This window comes from Lactuca virosa, chromosome 3 (assembly GCF_052849685.1).
Source record: "Lactuca virosa cultivar CGN04683 chromosome 3, Lactuca_virosa_CGN04683_v6, whole genome shotgun sequence".
NCBI classification, from domain to species: domain Eukaryota; kingdom Viridiplantae; phylum Streptophyta; class Magnoliopsida; order Asterales; family Asteraceae; genus Lactuca; species Lactuca virosa.
Window position 1 is genome coordinate 267,132,151 of NC_136428.1, and position 21,277 is coordinate 267,153,427.

At 37.7% G+C, this 21,277-nt stretch overlaps 1 protein-coding gene across 1 annotated transcript; it reads left to right on the plus strand.

Annotated features, from left to right (window-relative positions):
• The first annotated feature begins 211 nt into the window (after window positions 1–211).
• LOC145167182 (Raffinose synthase family protein) lies at window positions 212–3,100 on the plus strand. Its single transcript, XM_079086284.1, has 4 exons — window positions 212–1,497; window positions 1,713–1,890; window positions 1,980–2,347; window positions 2,429–3,100. Exons 1-4 carry the CDS (start codon window positions 301–303, stop codon window positions 2,996–2,998), a joined length of 2,313 nt encoding a protein of 770 aa, XP_078942410.1. The 5' UTR covers window positions 212–300; the 3' UTR covers window positions 2,999–3,100.
• Window positions 3,101–21,277: the final 18,177 nt, after the last annotated feature.

Sequence of the window (21,277 nt, forward strand, 5' to 3'; positions counted from 1 at the left end):
TACGTTGTGACACGTATCATGGAAATATTTTTGAACTTTTGACTAAGCTTTTATATTCTAAATAAATTGCTCAAATATATTATTAACGTATGAAGTAAAATAAACATAAATAAAAATAGAAACAATCCTACCGACCATGTGGACCTTCTCTGGAAGCCGCCCCGTATGCACACCAATTTCCCTATAAATTCCCCACTAACCACCACCAACATCGACATTGAATTACAACAAAGATCTATTCACTTTCCTACAAATACACCCTCTTCAAATTCTATCTTAGTTTTCACAAATTTCATCTAAATGGGACCTACTTTATTCAAGATTGAATCCGATGATACCAAAGTGTTAGATGATGTTCATCCTACGCCTATGGTGAAACTGGTTGGATCAAATTTCATGGCTAACGACCATGTCATTTTATCTGACGTCCCATCGAATATTACTACTTGTTATACAACTTCAAATGGTTGTTTTGTTGGTTTTGAAGCTTCAGAATCCAATAGCCGACACGTGGTTCCAATCGGGAAGCTTAGTGGCATTCGGTTCATGAGTATTTTCCGGTTTAAAGTCTGGTGGTCTACTCACTGGGTTGGTTCAAACGGTCGGGACCTTGAGCAGGAGACGCAGATGGTCATGCTTGAGAGGTCTGACTCTGGTCGTCCATATGTTTTTATCCTTCCATTACTGGAAGGTCCTTTCCGGGCTTCTATCCAGCCCGGAAAGAACGATTTAGTTGATGTTTGTGTGGAAAGTGGGTCCACAAAAGTATCTGACACTTCTTTCAAAAGTGTCATTTACATGGAAGCAGGGTATGACCCTTATGCCCTTGTTAAAAAAGCAATGAGAGTCGTTCAAGAGCATCTTGGTACGTTTAAACTATTGGAAGACAAGACGACACCTGGCATTATCGACAAGTTTGGATGGTGTACATGGGACGCGTTTTATCTGACCGTGGAACCTCAAGGTGTCTTCGAAGGTGTGAAAGCCCTAGTCGAAGGTGGGTGCCCACCTGGGCTCGTTTTGCTTGATGACGGGTGGCAATCCATAAGTCATGACGACGATCCAGTTGATTCTGAAGGTATGAACCGAACAGCTGCAGGTGAGCAAATGCCCTGCAGACTGACTAAATTTGTAGAAAATTATAAGTTTCGGGACTATAAGAGTCCGAAACCGGAAAACCCTAACAAAGGCATGGGAGCCTTTGTTAGAGATTTAAAGGAAGACTTTAAAAGTGTAGATTATGTTTATGTGTGGCATGCTCTTTGTGGATATTGGGGTGGTGTAAGGCCCAATACCCCTGGGCTTCCAGAATCTAGTGTGGTGCAACCCATGTTATCGCCTGGACTCAAGAAGACGATGGAAGATCTAGCCGTTGATAAAATCGTCAATAACGGAGTTGGGTTGGTACCACCAGAGAAAGTTAATGAGCTGTACGAAGGTCTACACTCTCATTTGGCATCTGTCGGCATTGATGGAGTCAAAGTTGACGTCATCCATGTATGTTTTTTCCTACCATTTTATTTTATTTTGTTTTAATTTTTTGTTGAAACGTATTTTCTCATATCAACCAACATATAAACTATAAAGGATAAATATGTAAGTTTTACAATATTATTCTAATTAACCATATTAAAAAAATTCATCTTAATTTCGTGTGTCACGCTAATTTAAAATATTTGATATGAATCTTTTTTACCTGATTTTACCCATAGTTATTGGAGATGTTAAGTGAGGATTACGGTGGAAGAGTAGAGCTAGCAAAGGCATACTACAAAGCATTGACATCTTCGGTGAAGAACCATTTCAAGGGCAATGGGGTAATTGCGAGTATGGAGCATTGTAACGACTTCATGTTCCTAGGCACCGAAGCCATTGCACTTGGTCGTGTTGGTATGTTGTTCACATTTTCATTTACACTATTTAATATTGATTATAATAACGACTTGTGTCATATTTATTGACTTAAAACATTTTAATAGGTGACGATTTTTGGTGCACTGATCCATCGGGCGACCCTAATGGTACATATTGGTTACAAGGGTGTCACATGGTGCATTGTGCTTATAATAGTTTGTGGATGGGAAATTTCATACAACCGGATTGGGACATGTTTCAATCAACTCACCCATGTGCGGAGTTTCATGCGGCTTCTAGGGCCATTTCAGGTGGGCCCATCTACATCAGTGATACTGTTGGGAAACACAACTTTGACTTACTTAAAACCTTTGTTTTGCCCGATGGTTCAATCTTACGTTGTCAATACTACGCCCTACCCACCCGTGATTGTCTATTCGAAGACCCACTCCATGATGGAAAAACAATGCTCAAGATTTGGAATTTAAACAAGGTAAACTTAATAAAATCTAAGTCATCTATTTTAGTTTTACAATATATCATTGTAAACTTACAATGTTTTATTACATATCAGTATACTGGCGTTATTGGAGCATTTAATTGTCAAGGGGGAGGATGGTGTCGTGAAACAAGACGCAACCAATGCGCTTCTGAGTACTCTCGCGTCGTGACCTCAACAATAAGTCCTAACGATGTTGAATGGCAGAATGGGAAACCACAAATGTTCATGGACAGTGTTGACACCTTTGCACTATACCTATTCCATCAGAAGAAACTCATCCTAGTAAAACCAACCGATAACATAGAACTTTCATTAGAGCCATTCGACTTTGAGCTAATAACGGTCTCCCCTATCACTATTTTGGCCCAAAAATCAATACAATTTGCTCCCATCGGGCTAGTCAACATGCTCAACTCGGGTGGGGCTATCAAATCAATCACATTTGTGTCAGAAGTCGATGGAGTGTGTATCGTTCAAGTCAAAGTCAAGGGTGCGGGAGAAATGGTGATTTTCGCATCCGAAAAACCAAGTGATTGTTATATAAATGGGAAAAATGTTGACTTTAAGTATGTGGATCATATGGTCATAGTTAAAGTGTCATGGTCTACTACAAGTTCGTGCATTATTGAGTATGTGTTTTGAAAGATAGGACTAATCTTTCGGGTTTTTTTATATTTGTTTTTTTATGTGGCAAAACTATCATCATGTAAATATTTTATTAATTTCAAACTTTTTATAAGTTAATGTTGGGAAGTGGTATATATATATATATATATATATATATATATATATATATATATATATATATATATATATATATATATATATATATATATATATATATATATATATATATATATATTAGATGTTATTTTTGGTTTAACTATAGGTCCTACGGTACTCTTGTCCGGATATAATCGATTTTGTATTTTTGTGAAATCTGAATTGGAAACCAGAAATGAATTGGATGAAACATCGTAGTTTACAATCATGCTTCTTTTGTATGCCATATTACTAACCAGTATTTATACCATAATTTTCTTTTCTAGTCTAAATATCGATGGGTCTGCCCATTATAAAGCCCAATTTCATAGGCTCAGTAATCTCAATTATTTATCACAAATTAATGAATTATTGTGATTTGTGGTTGTCATTTGTCATAACTATACAAGCAGTCAAGCAGATGGAGCAGCTTAATGACAAATTCGTGGATCGATTAAAGCATGATAAATATTAGAAAAAATAGCTAGCAAAATGTTGAATATACAAAACAATTACTTATTTGAATTGTTTATTTATTTATTCTGGATAATAATATGTTTTTGACACTTACTGATTTAAATAAAACTTTTTTACTAAGTTATTTCATTCTTGTTTATTGACTTAAATAAGAAATTTTTGATAACTTACTTCCTCATTTTATTTATAAGCAAAAATTTTCGAGCACTAAAAATAATTTATCGACTTATTAAGTTTTCTTACCGAATAACTAATTTAAACAGTTTTTTAAAACTATATTTTAAAATACTTATAAATTAATAATCATTTTGAAAAAGATTAAGTTGTTTAAAATAAACGATCCTAAAACCATACAATGTGGGCTAAGGCTAACCGCACGGCACGTTATGTGTATAAGATGTTTAATAAATAAATTGTTTAAAATATAAACAATACACATAGATGTATCTAACCTAGTAACATAGGTTATATGGCGATTTGTCATGACCATCTAACATCTTATCCAAATATATTTATTTAGGATTCGAAATTAAATTTCTTTCGGTTTCCCAAATAGTCAAATATTTATATTTTACTTTATTTTTCAATTATTAGTTAGATCACATAAATTTGTGTGGGTGAAATCGAGCCGAAACTAGTGGATACAGTGTGGAATTTAAGTTCTCTTCGAATGTTAAAAATTGGCTCGAGCTTGATTGAGTATTTATTTGTGAAACTGAGCTCGTTGAACTAATCAACACTTTTGAGATCGGATATATTCTTGTTTGATTATGTATAAAAAAACATATTAAAAACAATTATTTGAGAAAAAACATATTAAACTGAGTATGTTTTTTTTGTATAAATATGATTTTATAAAGAAAAAAACATATTAAAAACAATTATTTGAGAAAAAAAGTTGCAAAAAAACTAAATTTAGGATGAATTCATAATAAAATTCTAAAATTTGGGCAAAAATGATAAAGTTTGGACCAAATTTGTAACAAAATTTAAAATCTGGGTCAAAAGTGTAAATTTTGGACTGAATTTGTAATAAATTTTGAAATCTGGGCCAAAAATGTAATTTTTGAAAGTTGGATGACCTGTTGACCGGGTCAAAGGGTTAAATTGAATACGATTACCGGTATTTGAGACTTAATTGAATAAAAAATATATATAGGGACTAAATCGATTATAAAACCTATATGTAAGGATTTTATTGTAATTTTTCCAAAAATCTAATTACATTTAATTGTGCAGAATAGAATAAGAGTCATCACCAAATTTAATGACCAAAAGAGATAAGTTGATAACATAAAATAACCACGTTTTGTTCGTCAAAACATGGTTAAATCGTGGAAAATGACTCGAGCAAATTAGCTTTTTTTGACATATTGTGATTTCAAAGCAAATTCGCAAAAAATTATTAAATTCTTGAAAGCTTTTATGTCGGTCTTTATCTTTATGGTCAAGGGACCTTCTTGCGATTTTTGCAAAGTTGATATTATAAAGTGAACCATACGTTTAACAAAATTCTCACAGCTTCTGAATATGTTATGCTCTAATTCTTTCAATCGATATATCTCCACTAAACCACCTTAATTTAGTTGGCATGAGTCCTGCCTTCACGATCTGTTTATGAGTTTTAACATCAACGGTCTTTGGCCTAACGGTATAAAGTGACTCTCATTTGAAAGGTTATGGGTTCATGTCACGCTTAAGACATATGTGGTGATAGTGAGGAGTAAATTAATTTGTCGTTTAAAAAAAAAAGATATGATAATGGATAAATTATGTTGAATCAGCCGACTTCAACTTTTACGATTCAAAGCTATATATATAATATACTTGCATCATATTTTCTAATAAATATTATAAATTGGTTAATAATATTAAATTTTAATACAGAAACTAAATTCTAATCATAAATTAACTAAACTTCAATACTAAAATATCATATTTTACTTCTATTTATAAAACTATGACTTTAACTTTTTAACATATTATAGTTAGCTTATTAGTCTAAATATGTTGTCGTATGTGAATAATTATCATTTTAAAGTCACAACTTTTGTATAATTTATGATTTTATGCAAAATAGTTAAACTATTAATTTCAATATAATATTAAACGGTTAACTTAAATCAAATTTCAGTTAAACTTGAAAGAAAATCGAGTGACTATTATATAAATAGTTAAAAGTTATAAATTATAGTGTTAAACCTAAATTGTAATCCTAAACTAACAAAAAAAAACCACGAAACTATTTTTTATAATCATTAAAAATTTCCAAATAGGTATCTTAAAATAACTTACAATAAGAATAATTAAAAGTAACATTATATAAAAATTTATAATGTTATCTTTAAAAACAAAAACAATATTTGTTGTTTTAAAGAATTACAAACAAAAAAACTAAAAATATTCATCAAATAAAGTTTAAAAAAATTAAATTTCTGAAACCAAATTAAAATAATTAAGAATTTCCAAATACGTTATTTTAATTTTTAAATAACTTACAACAACAATAGTTAAAAGTAACATTATATATAAAAGTTATATTGTTACCTTTAAAAACAAAAACAATGTTTGATGTTTAAATAATTACAATGATAAAAATTAAAATTGTAAGCAAATAAACGTTTTAAAATTAATTAATCATAACAATAATTACAAATATCATTGAGCCATATATTATATTTAATTTATTCACGAGTAGCTGTAAATAGAGGCCATTGAGACAATTAGGATTACATATTTTAAAATATATCTACATTATCATATAATTCAAAACAAACAATGTTTATACCAACTTATTATAAGGTTTATTATATCAAAGCTAACAACAACGTCACTGATATATTTAAAAATATATATTTGTAAAGATTTCAAATATATTGTTGTATTTTGCGCAACGCGCGGGTATTCGTCTAGTGATACATAAAATGTAGTACGGTGAGTTTGTTGATGTCTTTTTCAGTAGTAGATGTTTAAAATTTATATTTTAAGTTGAAAGTCACCATATATTCAATATGTCGAGAGGCATATATGATCTTACTTGTTACTAGTGATGGGTGTATAAATGATTGTGGTCAAATCATTTTTATTAACTTAAGAAAGTGATTTATGTATATTACTAAATTAAACAAAATAGAATAATCACATAAATCTCACTATAAGGGTAGTCTAGTCAATTAATCCAGATTTTAAAAAAGAAAATTGCGGATTTTAAGGGACAATAGATTCAATTAATTTTAAAAATCTGATTTTAGGGATGATAATTCTCCTAATTCAAAATAGAACCTCAAGTATAGTTTGTTTTGAGTAGATAAACATGATAATATGTTAGAAACTTTTAAATTACTTTCAAAAATGAAAAAGATAGAAAGATTTGAGAATTTTCGTGATGTATTTCAAAAATAAAAATTGTTTCTTGCATATAATACTTTAACTTATGACCTTAACATCTCCTTTCATGTAGGCTGCTAAGAGAGCAACACCTTGCAGTATTATAGGTGCGAAATGTTGAACGATAACCATGCATTTATGAAACAACTTTTATGTTTTCCTTTCAGTTTATGAAAGAATTTGGTTTTTACATGAAGCATGAAACAATGTTTCATGTTAGAACAAAAAAAAATGAAGCATTGATTTTGTAGATTACTAAGAAAATGAAACATTGTCTCACTAGAAAGCATTTAACTTGATTCTTGGTCACAATGTTGCAAATATGCAACAATGTTTCTCTTCTTTTTAATCAATCCACCCAACTAAAATGAGTTATGCAATCGTCTTTCGCCTTGCAAGCTAATACTGGATAATTTTGTTCTAACATTTTACGTTGAAAAAGCTACGTATTGTTTTAATTTTAGTTTTTTACAAATGAAGTTGTGAGTTTGAGCCAAATTAACTAAATTTCTATCACAAAATTGCTTTGCTATACAGTTAAAATGATCAGTAGACGGACCTAGACATCCTGGAGTTATCGATGAGCAAGAATCAGACTCTACTTCAAGAGAAAGTAAGTATTTACCAAGCCTATTCAAGAAAAACTTTTTATCCTCATTGTTTTTGTTCATGTTTTCAATAAAAACAATCATTGATCAGGGTTGCCATGGACAACGGATGAGCACAGTCATCCTTGATCGGTTTAGAAAAGCTTGGAAAAGGTTATTGGAAAGGGACTTTGAAGAAGTATATGCAAAGAACAACCCCAATTAAAATATCTAGCCATGCTCAAAAGTATTTCATTGTAATTAAGACACGAGAGAAAGGAAAACATAATTGGAATTAGAAACTGCTATTCTAGGAGTCATATATGGTTTAGGAGTGAACAATGAATTAATTCCTCTTAGTAACTCTTAGTATGTAACATCCTGATGTTAAGGTACTTCAAATTTCAACCCTTTAATTTTATTATATTGGGTTTTGGTCCCTAAGTCCAAGAAATATGCATTAGAGCCCTAGTGGAATTTTCATAATTTATGTAGAAGGAGTACGCCATGCGTACTAGTGTGTACGCTGAGCGTACTAGGGCGCGCCCTAGTACGCTGGGCATACATCTATGTACATGGGGCGTACTTGCTAAATGAGGAAACCCTAATTTTTAGGGTTTGGCTGGTATTTAAGCATCCTTATGGCCTCATTTCCCTTCACCTTGACAGCCTCCACCCTCTCTTTCGTGATCATAACCCTAGAACCACCTTGTGAAGCCATTTCAAGCATTAAAGTGTGTTTGTGTGCTTAGAAGAATAAGGTAGGAACCAAGCTCATCTTGGAGGGAAGAAGCATCTTGGTTCTGGAAGTTTTGCACCTTTCTCCATCATTTCAAGGTATTAAGTTCATACCTTGATGGCTAGTTTTCTAGATCTTGTTTATGGGTGTTTTTGTGTCCCTTTTTGGTCCCAAAAGTGTCATCTTGAGCATGGCATATTCTAGACGTTTTGATTTGTCTTTTCAGACCCTAGGCGGGGTCTTTAGCCATAAAAATGAAGTCTCATTGGTTAGAATTGCTCCATGCATCTTGTAGAAGGTCTTAATGGATTAAGACCTTGTGTTAAGCTATTATTAAGCGTGTAAAGTCATAAAGTTGGAAACTTTATGACTATAGAGTGTGTTTTGGTTATGGGTCTGAAGTTGGGACGTAAGAGCTTAAGCCATTAAGCTCTTAATGAGGTTTTGGAGTTTGCGAGGGTACGCCCTGCGTACTCGGAGTACGCCTTGCGTACGAGGTCAACCACCCCAATGGTGGTCAACTGCGAGGGTTGGAGTATGCCCAACGTACCTTCGGAGTACGCCCCACGTACTCGCACTGGGTCAGCTCGGTTGGGTTGACTCGACTGAGTTGACTCAGTTGACTTAGTGGGTTTGACCAGTTGAATTTGACCAAGTTTGACCTTAAGGGTATTTTGGAAACTCTAATTGGTTTGGTCATTTGGTGGACTAGGAGGCAGTCAGAGCTGAGATTCAAAGTCAGGACCTTATCAGCTTATGTTCAGTTTGTGAGGTGAGTTTTCCTCACTGTACTTACGGGTCGAAGGCACCAAGGCCGACCCATTGGTTTGATAAGCTGATATTCGTTGATATGATGAGTATGGAATAGATATGCATGCTAGTTTTGATATGCTAGTCTATTAGATTCGTAGGACTACCTATGATATTGTATGTATGATTATTTGTATATGTTAGTATTTGTTATATGTCGACATATTGTGTGGGTTGGGTTGAGGTTGTACTCCTATGTGCGGTAGCTAACAAACCCTAGAGAAATCCAGATATGAGCTGAGGGCCAGGTAGGGCATGCCATAATTGTACTGAGGGCTTGGTGGTATTCAGTCTGAGGACTGATCTGGTCGCGAAGCAAGCCAAACATTAGCTGTGGGCCTCGAGGGCAAGCCAGAATTATGGTGTGGGCTCAGGGGTAATCCAGTCTTTTAGTTGTATGTCACACCCCCAAACCAGAACTGCGGAAACGTTCGGGGGCGGAGGACGTCATGCTCAGTATCATAACCATAGTGAAGAAAGTAAACACAACCATCATAAATATAATTTAAAAGGTTACATCGTTTCAAAAGTACATTATGGTGTGGGCTCAGGGGTAATCCAGTCTTTTAGTTGTATGTCACACCCCCAAACCAGAACTGCGGAAACGTTCGGGGGCGAAGGACGTCATGCTCAGTATCATAACCATAGTGAAGAAAGTAAACACAACCATCATAAATATAATTTAAAAGGTTACATCGTTTCAAAAGTACATGTTTCCAAATAAATTACATATGATGTCAAAATATAGCAAAAGAATCTACGCCTTAGCGTCTTGGCTTCAGAAATCTTGTGATTACCTGTTTTACTGATTACCTGAGAATACAAGCTGTTTTGAAAGAGTATCAGCATAAAGCTGGTGAGTTCATCAGCAATTTATGAATGAAAAATGAATGATATTCCTTTTTGTTTGTTATGAGTTTGTCTCCAGAAAATCCAATATTTTCTAAAATGTTTGTTGTAGTCTTAACTGAACCAAAACTTAGTATATGTAGGTAAATCGTCATACTTATGTGTGGTTTTATATTTAAATAAAACTCTTTTCTGAAAAATCTTAGAATTCATGTGAATTGTATGTTTTGTTAATACCCCATGTGAGATGTTATAACCATACTAAAGACTAGAAGGCCTCGTATGCGACGTTCTTCAGGCGTCGGAATGTTATGACACTTGTCACCCCAGACCTGCCGGTCTAGCTGTTGCAAGCAGCTTAGGTGCGGGTTTGTCAGACCCAGTATAGATCTATACACAACTATCACGCTCTCCCTCCAGGAGATTCTGATTATAACTACAGGACTTTACTGTGGTACTTAAGAGTACCCCGAAGGAGAATATCTCACAAATTTATTCATTAACAAGTTCACGTGGTGTGTAATGAAATACTTGTTTTGTAAATCGATTGTCTTACTGTTTTTCTTTGTTAAATGAAGTGCTCAAACTATACCTATTATAGTTTTTGTATGTTTGAATGAAACCTTGTTGTGCATGTCTTTGTATTTCAATAAATTGACATTGAAAATACTAAGTGTAAATCGTACACACCGTGCTCAGCATGTTACAAGGTGTGAATAACTCTTAAAGCATGTTTTGACAGTTTTAACCTTAACTGTCGCTGTTTTAGAGTATTTATAGAAAAATCATCATAAGTCGAAAACTGAATCGGTAAACTCGGATAGTTTTTAAAAAGAGTCTAATGTGTTCATAAATTTTCCTATAATTTTTGGTGGTCTCAAACCAGTGTGAAAATGTTCATCTTCACAACCTGGTCCGATTTTGTTGTTGCAGTGATAGACAGTTTTGTAAAAATCACCATAAATTGTAGAAAAACCGTATGGAGATGTGCAAGTAGTCATTTTAAAGGTATAAACCTGAACTATTTTCATATTAAACAGTTTTGAAAAATATTAAGTTTAAGTTGGGTAAAACAGTTCGTGAACAGGTCACAACCTTTCTGTTGTAAGCTGCCAAGTTAAGTTTTGAATATGTTTTGGTGTTTTAACTTGTATTCCCCCCCCCCCCCACCTGAAAACTGAAGGTATGTTAGGGGTATAAACTCACATTGAATGATTTCTTGGAGAGTGGAAGGTTGAAGTCAAGGAGTATCAACTCAAGAACACTTGATGAACACGTGAAAGCTTGGATGATCCTAAGAACGATTTTTGGTGTTAAGATATGTGTCGAGGATCCAAGAGTGTTATGAAAATGTGGAATAAAACTTGAGTTTAGATGGATTACTTACCAAAAAGTGAAGTAGTAGCTCAAGAACACTAGCACAAAGTGGTGGGAAGTAGAGAGAAAAGAAGCTTTCTTGAGGGGTTAAGAAGTGTGTAAGTTTGGAATGATCAAGGTAAACCAAGAAATCCTCCAGGGATTTCTTTATATAGAGAAGTTTGCTGGAGCAATTTGCAAGTTGAAATGATGTTTACCTTGGTTTGTGTGATGTGGATAAGATTGGGCTAATGAGAGGATGACACATGGAGGCAAGTGGGCACACTTGACCCACTTGTAGGGTAGAATACTCCTCTTAATATAAAATAATGATTTTTAATTAATAAATCCTTGAGAAATGAATAAAATATGAGTTTTGGGGGTTTAAAATGGTAAAAATATGAATTGGGTGAAAAATCCCCGTCAAAAACGTCAAAAACGGGCTTAGGAAGCGAAAGTAGTCAAAAACCGGGAAATAGGAGCGAACCTGCGAGGTTCGGCTCTTAGAAGGTGTTGAGGACCGAAGGTAGGAGAAGGGACCGAAGGTGGGGAGGGACCAAAATGGACCGAGGGCTCGGTGTATTTCGGGTGTTAGGAGGTTTCGGTTCATTTCGGTTGAGGAGGCTCGGTCCGAGATGGCTAGTTCGGCTCTGACAGTTCCGTTCTGACAAGCAGTTTTGGTCCTAAGCAGTTCGGTCCCGAGGGACTAAGTTCAATCCTCACAAGGGACCTTCGGTCCTAATAGAAGGTTCGGCCCTAAGAGGTTCCCCCTAAGAGGGTTCGGTTCCTAAGAGGGGTTTTGGCCCTATTTAGCTGATTTTCAAGTTAACTTCCCGTTTCAAGCGATTTTTGGCCAAGTTAAGGGTCGGGATGACCCGGATGACTATAAAAAGTTGAGAGAGATTTTGAGAGAGATTTGGGAGAGATTTGTTTTTTGCCATTATTATTGCATAATCTCATAATGTAAGGTTCGTGAACCCCGTTATGCTTCGTTTATGATTGTTTTAAGTCCCCAAAAGGGTCCATAGTCGTGTTTTGATGCGTTTAACTCACTTTTTTAGGGTTTCTACATTGCTAAACACATAGATTCTTCGAGACACTTGAATTCTTGACATACAAATGCACATTTTTATGCATAGAATAACTTTTAACATACAAGTACTAATTTAGTTTGACCGGTTTGACTTGTAGACTTTGACATTGACTTGTTGAATTTGAATTTGACTTGTTGACTTTGACTTTGACTTGAATTTGACGGTTGTCACATTATCCTCCGTTAGAAGGAATTTCGTCCCGAAATTTGCATTTTCAGTGGGACATCAAGGGTTGGGGAATAGATGTGGGTACTTTTGTTTCATTTGGTCCTCACATTCCCAAGTAAATTCGGGTCCTCGTTTGGCGTTCCAGCGGACCTTTACGATGGGAATGCGGCTTTGTTTCGTCGATTTGACCTCTCGGTCCATGATTTCAACAGGTTCCTCTACAAAGTGGAGGTTCTCGTTGATCTTAATTTCTTCCAAAGGAATGACGAGGGTCTCATCAGACAAACATTTCTTCAGGTTTGACACATGAAAGGTAGGATGAACGTGATTGGTAATCGTAGCTTGTATGCCACCGGGCCAATCCTGGCGAGGATTTCGAATGGTCCGATATACCTTGAATTTAGTTTCCCACGTTTTCCAAAACGTATTAATCCCTTCCAAGGTGATACTTTCAGAAGTACTCGATCCCCAACTTGGAACTCCAAAGGTTTTCGTCTCTTATCCGCGTAGCTCTTTTGTCGGTCTTGCGAAGCCTTCATTCGTTCTCGAATTTGGACGATCTTTTCGGTTGTTTCCCTTATGATCTCTGGGCCAGTGAGTGCGCTATTAGGGACTTGCCCTCTAGCTAGTTACGTATCGCCCACTTCAGCCCAGCACAGGGGTGATCTACACTTATTGCCATAGAGGGCTTCGAACGGAGCAATTTTGATGCTAGTGTGATAACTATTATTGTATGAGAATTCGATAAGAGGTAAATAAGTATCCCAATCTTTACCAAAGTCTATCACACAAGCTCTTAGCATGTCCTCTAACGTTTGAATGGTCCTTTCACTCTGCCCGTCGGTCTGTGGGTGGTAGACTGTACTCATGTCCAGCCTAGTTCCCATAGCTTTATGCAGTGACTTCCAGAATCGTGATGTGAACCGACTATCTCTATCAGAGATAATGGATATTGGTACTCCGTGAAGTCGCACAATTTCTTTAATGTAAAGCCTCGTCAGTTTCTCCATTTTGTCTGTCTCCTTTATTGGTAGGAAGTGTGCGGATTTGGTTAATCTGTCGACGATGACCCAAATGGTGTCAAGTCCACCCGTTGTCTTGGGTAACTTGGTAATGAAATCCATTGTAATCCGCTCCCACTTCCACTCGGGTATCTCTGGCTGCTGAAGTAGTCCCGAGGGCTTCTGATACTCCACCTTAACCTTGGCGCAAGTCAGGCACTTGCCCACAAAGGAAGCTATTTCGGCTTTCATGTTCGGCCACCAATACAGCTTCTTGAGGTCTAAATACATCTTGTTAGAACCGGGATGCACTGAGTAAAGAGTTTTATGAGCTTCGTTCATGACAACGTCCCTGAATCCACCAAATTTTGGTGTCCAGATCCGGTTCATGAGACAACGAACTCCGTCATCCCTGACTTCAAGATTTTTGTCCATTCCTCTCAACGCTTCACCTGCCACGTTCTCTGGTTTTAAGGCTTCTTCCTGTGCCTCTTTGATTTGTGCGGACAAGTGTGAATGGATGGTCATGGTTAACGCTTTTACTTGGCGGCCCGAGTATTCTTTTATGCTCAAGGCGTCTGCAACCATGTTGGCTTTTCCGGGGTGATAACGAATCTCACATTCGTAATCGTTTAGTAATTCCACCCATCGTCTTTGTCTCATGTTGAGTTCTTTTTGATTAAGGATATGCTGAAGGCTTTTGTGATCGGTGAAGATAGTGCACTTAGTGCCGTAGAGGTAATGTCTCCAGATTTTTAGGTTGAAAACTACTGCTCCTAATTCGAGATCGTGCGTCGTGTAGTTTACATCGTGTTTCTTCAGTTGTCTTGAGGCGTAGGCAATGAACTTTCCTCGTTGCATTAACACACATCCTAGACCTTGGTTTGACGCATCCCAATAAACCACAAAGTCTTCGGTTCCATCTGATAAGGACAAGATCGGAGCACTGCACAAAGTTCGTTTCAGCGTTTGGAACGCAGCCTCTTGCTTTTCCCCCCAGAAGAAAGTCACTCCTTTTTGAGTCAAGGTGGTGAGTGGTTTTGCGATTTTGGAGAAGTTTTCAATGAATCTTCGATAGTAACCGGCGAGTCCTAAAAGTTTTCGGATTTTTGTGGGTGTTCTTGGCGCTGCCCAGCTTTCGATTGCCTTGATCTTTGAAGGGTCCACATGTATTCCTTCCTTGCTGACTACATGTCCGAGGAAATTCACTTCTCGAATCCAGAATTCGCACTTTGAGAATTTTGCGTACAATTTCTCCGCCCTCAGTGTCTCTAGGACTTGACGTAAATGTTGGCCGTGTTCTTCCTTACTTCGGGAGTAGACTAGTATATCATCGATGAAAACAATCACGAACTTGTTTAAGTAAGGTCGACACACCCGATTCATCAGGTCCATAAACGTTGCGGGTGCATTAGTTAAGCCGAAAGGCATCACTACAAACTCGTAGTGACCATAGCGCGTTCAGAAAGCTGTCTTGGGAATATCCGCCTCTTGAACTCGTAGTTGATGGTACCCAGATCTAAGGTCAATCTTCGAGAAGAAACTTGCTCCTTGTAGCTGGTCGAAGAGGTCATCGATTCGAGACAAAGGGTATCGGTTTTTAATGGTGAGTTTGTTTAATTCACGGTAGTCAATGCACATACGAAACGATCCATACTTTTTCTTGACGAACAAGACCGGTGCTCCCCAAGGCGAGAAGCTTGGCCTAATGAAACCTTTGCTCAGCAGTTCGTTTAATTGACTGGATAATTCATGCATTTCGGCTGGGGCTAGACGGTATGGCGATTTGGCTACGAGGGTAGCTCCAGGAATTAAGTCGATTTGGAATTCGACTTGTCGAGGATGAGGCACTCCTGGAAGGTCTTCCGGGAATACATCGGGGAAATTACAGACCTCCGGAATGTCCTTGATGTCTTTTACTCCTTGTTCCTTGTCTACGACATGGGCTAGGAAGGCGTGGTACTCCTTGTGGAGATACTTTTGAGCCTTGACACAAGAGATGATCTGAAAGTTTGAGCTAGGCTTGTCGCCATAGACGACGAGAGTTTCGCCACTCGGCAGATTAAGGCGAACGACCTTTTTGTGACATAGGATTTCCGCATGGTGAGGACATAACCAATCCAGGCCAATGATAACATCGAAACTTTTTATGGTGACCGACATAAGGTCGATTTGGAAAGGGTGATTGTTTAAGGTGAAGGTACACCCGGTGTAAATATCGTTAGTGTTCTCTGTTTTTACGTTAGCCATTTCTATGGTGAATGTGTCTTTTAGTGTTTGTGGTGTTTGTTTAAGCAAACGTTTAAATTGGTGGCTCATGAAGCTTTTCTCCGCGCTACTATCGAAAAGAATGCATGCGTATGTATTGTTGAGGAGGAACGTACCGGTAACCACAGTTGGATCTGCGACGGCTTCCTCATGACCTATCGCCAGAACTCTGCCCACTTCGCCGGGGTTGGGGTTTCTTGCCTTTGGGCAGTTACGTTTGAGGTGTCCTGCTTCTCCACAACCATAGCAGGTTCGACTTGCTCCGGCGTTGGCGGCTTGTGCATTCTGTTGGACCGGAGTTCTACAAAATCGGGCGGTGTGCCCCTTTTTGTTATAGTTGGTGCAATGCATTTCACGACATGCACCGTTGTGATGATAGCTGCACTTGTTGGACTTGGGTAGGTTCCCGACGTATTGCCTTATCGGAGTTGGGTTGGTAGTGGTTGTGGCAGCTTGCACAGCAACCACTTGTTGTTTCTTGGCAGGGTCTTGAGCAGGTTGGCCCTTCTTCTTATCCCAGAACTTCCTTTTGTTGTTTCCCCCTTTTGCTTGCTCGGAGGTGGTCGTCACAGTGCCATGGCTGGCTTTATGGTCGATGAGTTGTTGTGCCAGTTCCTTGGCACTGTCAAAGGTAATTGGCTTTGAGGCCAATACGTTTCCTTGAACTTGGGGAGATAGTCCCCATATGTACCTTTCCACATTCTTGCTTTCAGTAGGAACCATCCCGGGACACAACATGGCTAGATCGCTAAACCTTGAGGTGTACGACAGGATGTCAGAGCCTGACATTTTGAGACCCCAAAATTCTTCTTCCAGCTTCTGTATCTCGCCCGTGGGGCAGTACTATTTCATTAACATGGTTTTCAGGTCTTCCCATGTTATCGAATTAGCCACCGGGAGTGTTAGTGCCTTGACGTGGCCCTTCCACCAGGTGAGGGCTCTTTCGGAGAATGTGCATGTAGCAAATTTGACCTTGCTTGCTTCAGGGCATGCGCATATTTCAAAAATGGTCTCGGTTTTCTCGAACCATTGTAGCAACGCTATGACACCTCCGTTTCCGTTGAAGGTTTTGGGCTTGCCGTTAGTAAAGTCTTTGTAGGTACACTCTCTCGAGCGTCCCTGGCCGTCCCCGTTATTAGAATTTGAGGCACCACTACCCGCACCTCCTGAATTACTAGGGTTGATTTGGGCTATCGCGGCTGCCACTGCAGCCGTCACGGCAGCCTGGAACATTGCTGGGTCGAACTGAGGGGGCGGTGGAGGTGGTGGTGGCGCTGCAGCTCCTGCGGCGCCGCCGCGTCTAGGATTTCTACGAGGTGGCATTTTCTGCCATATCAAGAATGAAAAGACAATAAGTCTTTGATAATACTCACAAGTCGAGAGTTAAAACTAAACATTATTAGTTCTTTATATGCATCATGATTCCGACTTGTAAAGATTTTGTATGAATCCATTCATACTAAAGGTCTATAGATAATGAAATATAGACTTTATGAATGCTGATAGTTTTGATTCACATGAAATGTCTGTAATAGAATCCATACCGGGCCCATCCATCGATCGTTTGAGGTATAATATTTATATATAATTAAGATTAAATAAACTTTCGAATCTAATGGGTCTACCTTGGGGCCACAACCAAACAAGGAACAGGATCCAAGGCGGAACCACCATTTCTAGGTCGACATGGTCTTAATTATATATAACTTTGATTTATACACCAAACATAAATCGGACACCAGTAAATTTAATTTGAAAACAACCCTTGCCATGAACTTGATGTAATAAAGCAAATAGTGTGTCAATTTCATTGATATAACTTTGTATATAATATTGGGGAAAATTTGACCCGACTAGGGGTCTATGCTACATCAATGCATGGGGAAAATTTTTGACCGCCTAACTGATCCCGGAAGTGTAAACACTTAAATCGCGAGATCAGACATAGAATACTAGAAAATAATAGTAGTATTTATCCGCAAAACTAGGTTAAACTGAAGCGAGCAGTGCAAACACTACTTGCGGCGGTTGAAGCTCTGAGGATCACGAAGTGAAGACACGAAGTTCCTCATTTCGGCTCTGGATTCTGCCGCTTGGCGCTCTGCTTCTGCCAGACGTCCTTCTAGAGTGGCTTAGTGTTCTCGGAGTTCTTGCACTTCAGCTCGGGTTGCAGCCATTTCCCGTCGAAGAAGCTCGGTGCGGTCTCGAGTTCGATCGTGGTCATCATTTAACCGGCGAATGCGAACGGAGTTGACTTGGCTGGTTGCACCAATTTCCATGAGGTGGCGAGTGTTTACTCTTGTTTGCTCTTCGTGGCGTGCGACATGGTGAACCATGACAGGAAGGGCGCGGTCGGCTGACCCTCCTCTGCTGAGGTCGTAGAAACTTCGTTCCATGCCATAGGGAGGTCGTTGACCTTGCTCTTGGCTCCATCGATGTATACTTTCGGCCCATTGGGGCGTCGGGTCCTGGAAGTGTTGCGGAGGGATAGGGGCAGGGTGTGGATCGTAGACTTCGGGTTCGGAGTCAGTTCCATATGAGTCTTCTTCCTCTTCACCGTCTACTGATTCTTCCTCCTCCATGGGTTCCTCATCCTCCATGGGTTCTTCATCCTCGATGGGTTCCTCTTCGGAATCTTCCTCTGGGTCTTCCTCAATCCAGCCGACATTCCCTTGGTTGGGGAAGTAGGGATCACCCGGCAAGTGAAATTCTGCCATCGCGCCTGTACGAGAATAAAGATAAGAAGGATAGTGCGAGAATTTTGGTACAGGAAGATAGTTATCACAATTTATAATGTGATTATTACGGTTTTTGCGTTAAAATACTCCTATAGTATTTTTATGTTTGATTCTCGAAATTTTTGGTAGGTTGAAGACTTTTTGCTCATCATGATCCTTCTTCGGCATACATTGGTCCTACCTTGGCTAAATATAGTTGATCAGGCTATATTCATCCAAGATCTGACTACATACCCCGAAGCTGAATAATGGTGTCCAACTCCTCTTGATACTTTTATGTTATTGCCATTATGATACTGAATTTACGAGTGTGATTGTACGAATACTTTTATAAAAATACTAATCTCTATTTTAAAAGTATTTTTGAAAAGCTACGTCAGAGAATTTGTCCCGTTGTATTTATAGTTTGTATATCTTATGAGGTTCGATATACTTAGTTCACTATAAACAAAGCTCTGATACCAATCTGTCACACCCCCAAACCAAAACGGCGGAAACGTTCGGGGGCGGAGGACGTCATGCTCAGTATCATAACCATAGTAAATAAAGTAAACACAACCATCATAAATATAATTTAAAAGGTTACATCGTTTCAAAAGTACATGTTTCCAAATAAATTACATATGATGTCAAAATATAGCAAAAGAATCTACGCCTTAGCGTATTGACTTCAGAAATCTTGTGAGTACCTGTTTTACTGATTACCTGAGAATACAAGTTGTTTTGAAAGAGTATCAGCATAAAGCTAGTGAGTTCATAAGCAATTTATGAATGAAAAATGAATGATATTCCTTTTTGTTTGTTATGAGTTTGTCTCCAGAAAATCCAATATTTTCTAAAATGTTTGTTGTAGTCTTAACTGAACCAAAACTTAGTATATGTAGGTAAATCGTCATACTTATGTGTGGTTTTATATTTAAATAAAACTCCTTTGTGAAAAATCTTAAAATTCCTGTGAATTGTATGTTTTGTTAATACCCCATGTGAGATGTTATAACCATACTAAAGACTAGAAGGCCTCGTATGTGACGTTCTTCAGGCGTCGGAATGTTATGACACTTGTCACCCCAGACCTGCCGGTCTAGCTGTTGCAAGCAGCTTAGGTGCGGGTTTGTCAGACCCAGTATAGATCTATACACAACTATCACGCTCTCCCTCCAGGAGATTCTGATTATAACTACAAGACTTTACTGTGGTACTTAAGAGTACCCCGAAGGAGAATGTCTCACAAATTTATTCATTAACAAGTTCACGTGGTGTGTAATGAAATACTTGTTTTGTAAATCGATTGTGTTACAGTTTTTCTTTGTTAAATGAAGTGCTCAAACTATACCTATTATAGTTTTTGTATGTTTGAATGAAACCTTGTTGTGCATGTCTTTGTATTTCAATAAATTGACATTGAAAATACTAAGTGTAAATCGTACACACCTTGCTCAGCATGTTACAAGGTGTGAATAACTCTTAAAGCATGTTTTGACAGTTTTAACCTTAACTGTAGCTGTTTTAGACTATTTATAGAAAAATCATCGTAAGTCGAAAACTGAATCGGTAAACTCGGATAGTTTTTAAAAAGAGTCTAATGTGTTCATAAATTTTCCTATAATTTTTGGTGGTCTCAAACCAGTGTGAAAATGTTCATCTTCACAACCTGGTCCGATTTTGTTGTTGCAGTGATAGGCAGTTTTGTAAAAATCACCATAAATTGTAGAAAAACCGTATGGAGATGTGCAAGTATTCATTTTAAAGGTATAAACCTGAACTATTTTCATATTAAACAGTTTTGAAAAATATTAATTTTAAGTTGGGTAAAACAGTTCGTGAACAGGTCACAACCTTTCTGTTGTAAGCTGCCAAGTTAAGTTTTCAATATGTTTTGGTGTTTTAACTTGTATTCCCCCCCCCCCCCACCTGAAAACTGAAGGTATGTTAGGGGTATAAACTCACATTGAGTGATTTCTTGGAGAGTGGAAGGTTGAAGTCAAGGAGTATTAAGTCAAGAACACTTGATGAACACGTGAAAACTTGGATGATCCTAAGAACGATTTTTGGTGTTAAGATATGTGTCGAGGATCCAAGAGTGTTATGAAAATGTGGAATAACACTTGAGTTTAGATGGAATATTTACCAAAAATTGAAGTAGTAGCTCAAGAACACTAGCACAAAGTGGTGGGAAGTAGAGAGAAAAGAAGCTTTCTTGAGGGGTTAAGAAATGTGTAAGTTTGGAATGATCAAGGTAATCCAAGAAATCCTCCATGGATTTCTTTATATAGAGAAGGTTGCTGGAGCAATTTGCAAGTTGAAATGATGTTTACCTTGGTTTGTGTGATGTGGATAAGATTGGGCTAATGAGAGGATGACACATGGAGGCAAGTGGGCACACTTGACCCACTTGTAGGGTAGAATACTCCTCTTAATATAAAATAATGATTTTTAATTAATAAATCCTTGAGAAATGAATAAAATATGAGTTTTGGGGGATTAAAATGGTAAAAATATGAATTTGGTGAAAAATCCCCGTCAAAAACGTCAAAAACGGGCTTAGGAAGCGAAAGTAGTCAAAAACCGGGAAATAGGAGCGAACCTGCGAGGTTCGGATCTTAGAAGGTGTTGAGGACCGAAGGTAGGAGAAGGGACCGAAGGTGGGGAGGGACCGAAATGGAACGAGGGCTCGGTCTATTTTGG